A 5,232-nucleotide genomic window follows, 5' to 3' on the forward strand; every position below is an offset into this window, starting at 1 on the left:
CTTTGTACCTTTATCTTTAACATTCCTTTCTTTCATTCTTCATGGCTCATCATTCTTAGTGGCTCATGCTCCCTGAGTGCTCTTGTGTAGTTTAGTATATATAGGTGTACAAGATCAGACTGGTCCTGTAGTCTTGATCTTGTCTACTCCAGGTAGTCCTGTACTCTTAGGCTCACTCTATATACCCTACTCTTGTCTCACTCTCTCTCTCTGCCTGTTCTGCAAGTTCTGACTATGTTCCAGTGCTTACATTCTGTATTTCTGTTGTGTAGGATAGTTGTAGCCTGGGTCCCCTTGCTGAGCCTTCAGGTCCCCTCTACACTGTTGCTGACACCTTTGTCTATCCCTTCATTCTTTGTACCTCTATCTTTGACATTCCTTTCTTTCATTCTTCATAGCTTATCATTCTTAGTAGCTCATACTCCCTAAGTGCTCTTGTGTAGTTTAGTATATATAGGTGTACAAGATCAGACTAGTCCTGTAGTCTTGATCTTGTCTACTCCAGGTAGTCCTATACTCTTAGGCTCACTCTATATACTCTACTCTTGTCTCACTCTCTCTCTCTGTCTGTTCTGTGACTTCTGACTATGTTCTGGTGCTTGTGTTCTGTATTTCTGTTGTGTAGGATAGTTGTAGCCTGGGTCCCCTTGCTGAGCCTTCGGGTCCCCTCTATGCTGTTGCTGACACCTGCCACACATTGAAACTGGTTGGAAGACAGAGACACAGTTTCAGCAAGAAAGAGATAGGAGCAAAAAGAACAGAGCACAATTGTGTCCTCTGCACTTCTAGGTGAGTCCATGTGTGCCTGTATGCCAGAATGTGTCAAAATGAGATAAATGGCTGGAGCAAACGTAACGGCCTTCCTAACCCTGCCATCAACTGGCCGACATCTACTCGGAATAATCTCATTCCATTCCTGTAAACATAAATATGACAGATCTATTTCATAATCCTAGCCAATTTATTAGAAATGATAAATTTCGAGCATGTCTATAACTCACTAAGCAACGGAGCTAAATTAAAGATGTGCAAGATGTAGTAAACCTATCGTATCGTTGTAATGAATCAATAAGGATAAACTTGTCGGTATGACGTAGAAACTAGTATCTCCTCCCATCCAATCAGTGAACAATCATGATCTTTCAGTGAAACGCTTTGGACCCAAGTCCGTGCTAGGCGGATACCCAAGTAGAGGTCCAGAAGTAGCATATCCCAGTTGTTCCACTGCTCGCTGTAGCACAGCGGTCAGCGCCTCTTGCACCCGTCGTTTCTCGGTTGTATCAGGATCCTTCATCTTGTCCGCGTTTCTATCAGCATTCTTGTTAACCACATTTTGATTGACTAGTGGCATGCTGTCGGAACTTCGCGCTGCTTTCAGTATCTCGAATAGACGTGAGTGGTCGAGCGGTGGTGCAAAGGTGATACTGAGGGATTGGCGTAGCCGAGGTAGGAATTTTGCCGGGAAGCTTTGTGGCCGGGGTTCAGGCATCACGTTTTCAAATCCTATGGTTAAAAAGTAGTTGCATGTAAGACAACAGACAAAAAAATAAACATCTTGGGAAGCACGAACCAGATATCCACATAGGAATGATGACTGGTAGACGCTGAGCTTCCATAAGGATGCGACCTCTGATATGTACTTCATTACATTGAATCCTATAATTTAATAATATTCTGAGACTCACGCTCCCCACTTGAAGCGCGGCAACCTGGCAACTAAGTTTCCCTTGCCGCTCGATCCACCAGCCACCTCCGTGCTCTGCAAGAGTTCATATTGATACGGCTGGTTTACTTTCCCCTCTCCGAAGAGGTGTATCCACTCCCCCTTGTCCAGTTTCGCAATCGCTGTATCGACCGCGGGCTGAAAAACACCATTACCGCGGAACGTTTCTAAGACATGGCCCTTACGAAAGAACGCGGAGAAAACACTTCCTAGGCAAGTATGGCTTGAACTATCTGACTATGCAAAGGTGAATGGAGTACATACGGGTTTGTGAACATGATGTCGGAAGCTCCGAGAGCCCAGCGCATATCGCGTAGCTTGAAATAGCAGCGTGCAGGAAGTGCACCCCATATTAACGGATCGTCCAGCCTGAATACAAAGAGTTAGAGTAGCCGATGCCTTCTCATAGGCTGAGAGCAACGCTTACGTCGAAATATGATTCGCAACTGAGGATGCTAAGATCAATCATGTATGTGAAAAGCTGTTATAGTTTGACACTCACTGGTAACGATGCCCCGTCCATTGTCTCGTTCAGCGTCGGTAAGTGCGTTGAGTAGATGTTGAAGCCCGGTAACCTTTACGGACGCGCAGAATCCGTTCAGAAAGGCTTTACATGTTAGTCCAACAGTGCCAATTGTGCAGATAGACAGCAGCCGGTGCACCGACATCGAGGTCGTGACGAGGAAAGAAATTGCTGGCTTCGACACGCGCTATTGAATTACGTAATCAAACTCGTTTTTTGGTTTGAAATTTTGAAAAGTTCAACAAATAAATGTGCCAAATCGTGCTGCATGTCTTATTATTGAATTACTTCTCTGCAGCCAAAAAACATAGTTTCGGATCTCTGAAAGTCAAAGAAAGTGGATTGTCGAGCAGTCATGATTAAACAATGCTCACATTATACTATTGATGAGTGCATCAAGATCATCGGCGAATAAGCGATACGCAAAAAATAAAAATAAAACGAAACACGCATGTCGACACGAGCCCATGTACATAGAGACAAGTATTCAGCTAAAGTAATTTGTTTACGGGGGTCGCTGGTAAAATGCATCAATGCAATATCCCTGAGATTGGTCGCACAGCTTTTTTGATACTTTTCTTAACTCCGTGTCCTGCCAGATCGACAAGGTTTCAAGAAATGACTGGTTCCTGGAGCTGCTTAAGTATATCTTTTGGATACCAGGCCGTGTTCAGGTGCAGCTCACCTTTGAAAACATCAAGAGGGCAAAAAGAACTGAAAAAAATTACTGAAAGCGAAATGAATAGACGGCGCCAAAGTTTATGACGTAATCGCGGAAATTCTTCGAGTTGCCTGACTTCACGGTCACGGAAGTGAGTTGTCTATAAAAAATTCGCAAACGAGCTTCTTCCTTCCGCCATCCTCCCCGTCGCCGTCCTAAACGACGTTGAGCTCCTTCTCTTCGGATTTACGACTTACAGGTTTACGTATACTATAAAAATGGCGAATGTAACTGCTCCCGCCATGTCGGCGGTCGAGTTCCTCTACTCAAACACGGATTTCGCGCAACTCAACTGGTTCGAACATAAATGGGTACAGTGGTACCTTTCGTTCAAGGACCCGGCAATTGCGACGGGTATTATGTCCTTTATTTTACACGAGGTGATTTACTTCGGTCGTTGCATCCCGTGGATTATCGTCGACGCCATTCCGTATTTCCGTCGATGGAAGCTCCAACCGAACAAAATTCCAACTCCAGCGGAGCAGTGGGAGTGCACGAAGCTCGTGCTATTTTCTCATTTCACTATTGAACTTCCACAGGTACGATACATTTTTATTAGATATTACATTTTATATATGATTAACTTGCGAATAGATCTGGCTCTTCCACCCACTCGCTGAAGCACTCGGCATGTCAACTTGGCAGGTTCCTTTCCCCGACTGGCGAACCATGGCTGGCCAAGTAGCTCTATTCTTTGTCCTTGAGGATGCTACGCACTACGTTCTGCACCGGTGCTTACACTACGGACCATTGTACAGACACATCCACAAGCTTCATCACAAGTACTCCGCACCGTTCGGACTTGCTGCTGAGTATGCTCACCCGGCCGAGGTATTCATTCTTGGAATTGGCACGATCGGCGGTCCACTTCTTTACTGCTATTTAACGCACTCTCTACATATCGCTACTGTTTACGTTTGGATTATCCTTCGTCTATTCCAAGCTATCGACGCACACTCTGGTTACGGTATGTCACTTTTCTCCCCGTTTTAAATATCGTCATTATGTTCATGATTACTTTGCAGACTTCCCCTGTTCACTCCAACACATCATCCCCTTCTGGTCCGGTGCAGACCACCATGACTTCCACCACATGGCATTCGTCAACAACTACAGCACCTCTTTCCGCTGGCTCGACTTCATCTTCGGTACCGACGACAAATACCACGAATACAAACAAAAAATGCGACAGGCGAAGGAATCCGCTGCGAGTAAAGGTGTATCACGTGAAGAGCAGGAACAAATTGAGCGTAAGCTTGTGGAGGAACATGAGAAAGCCGGTTTCATTGCAGAATCGATCGCTGAGTCGAGACGTCCTTGGTAATTTGTATGCTTCTGGGACTTCGAGACGGAGGGATCTTTTTCTGTTTTATTCTCTTTATTTAGACTTACATATGTGATTGTTTTGCTTTGAGCATCTAATAGGAATTCATATTCATGGCTAAACAGGGATTCCTCTATTCCTGCACTGCAGCAGCAATGACTACACCGTATCTGAAAGAAACATTAAAGCAATGCGCACTCCATCGAGGGGAAATCGTGCAAAGCATTATTGACGGCACTCCTAATCAGCGGGACAGGCACCAAGACTAGAGCTAAAGGGTATAAAACACTGATTTTGATGCACAAGAGTTTAGTGTAAAGAGTCTAGAGACTGGACTTTGCGGAGCTCTGGTGCAGCTTTAAAAAAGAGAGAATTATTATATGCCACTGCTTGGTACTTACTCACGTGACTAATAAGCAGATCGTGGATTTTTCAGTGCACGAGCGGAGCCGACGAGTCAAAACAGCATGTTTCATAGACGCTCGAGTTATTTCTTCCCATAGGACCCATACGTTCATGAAGAGCCATACCAATGAGGTTCTCGCTAATCGTCGATCGGGGACCGCCACAAGTCGCGTCTTTTCCGCACCCGGACCCTGACTCCCACGGCCTAATTAGGGATGACCCTGAGTTATATAATAATGTACCTAGTTATATAATAAACTACTTAATTATATAACAATGTGATGAATTATATAATGTGTCTGTGGATCATTACTGAGTATAAGTCGTCGTAAAAACATATTAAGTCAATAGTACACATAATAATAACAGTTTTAATTGTATATATTGTAATCCAATTGATGTTAACTGATATATAGTACAAAATAATAGATGAAGTATCCTATATTTTCTACTAATACAACGAAAATAGAAGCATAACGGCAATGTTCTGCGCGTCTACCTGGGCTCCAACTCCTTCTGATGTTGTAGTCCGCCTA

The 5,232-nt window shown here is 44.2% G+C and overlaps 2 protein-coding genes across 2 annotated transcripts; one reads left to right on the plus strand and one right to left on the minus strand.

The window, feature by feature from the left end:
- Positions 1-1,132: 1,132 nt before the first annotated feature.
- FOMMEDRAFT_30448 (uncharacterized protein) lies at positions 1,133-2,391 on the minus strand (the record flags this gene model as incomplete). Its single annotated transcript, XM_007269098.1, has 6 exons — positions 1,133-1,503; positions 1,571-1,629; positions 1,686-1,928; positions 1,988-2,092; positions 2,151-2,178; positions 2,226-2,391. The coding sequence occupies 6 exons, from the start codon at positions 2,389-2,391 to the stop codon at positions 1,133-1,135; spliced, it is 972 nt and encodes a 323-aa protein (XP_007269160.1).
- An 818-nt stretch (positions 2,392-3,209) lies between these two features.
- On the plus strand, positions 3,210-4,291 carry FOMMEDRAFT_159067 (uncharacterized protein; the record flags this gene model as incomplete). The annotated part of the gene is made up of 3 exons (XM_007269099.1): positions 3,210-3,506; positions 3,562-3,934; positions 3,993-4,291. The coding sequence occupies 3 exons, from the start codon at positions 3,210-3,212 to the stop codon at positions 4,289-4,291; spliced, it is 969 nt and encodes a 322-aa protein (XP_007269161.1).
- Between the last annotated feature and the right edge of the window lie 941 nt (positions 4,292-5,232).

The sequence above is a fragment of the Fomitiporia mediterranea genome, assembly GCF_000271605.1.
Source record: "Fomitiporia mediterranea MF3/22 unplaced genomic scaffold FOMMEscaffold_9, whole genome shotgun sequence".
Taxonomy (NCBI): Eukaryota; Fungi; Basidiomycota; class Agaricomycetes; order Hymenochaetales; family Hymenochaetaceae; genus Fomitiporia; species Fomitiporia mediterranea.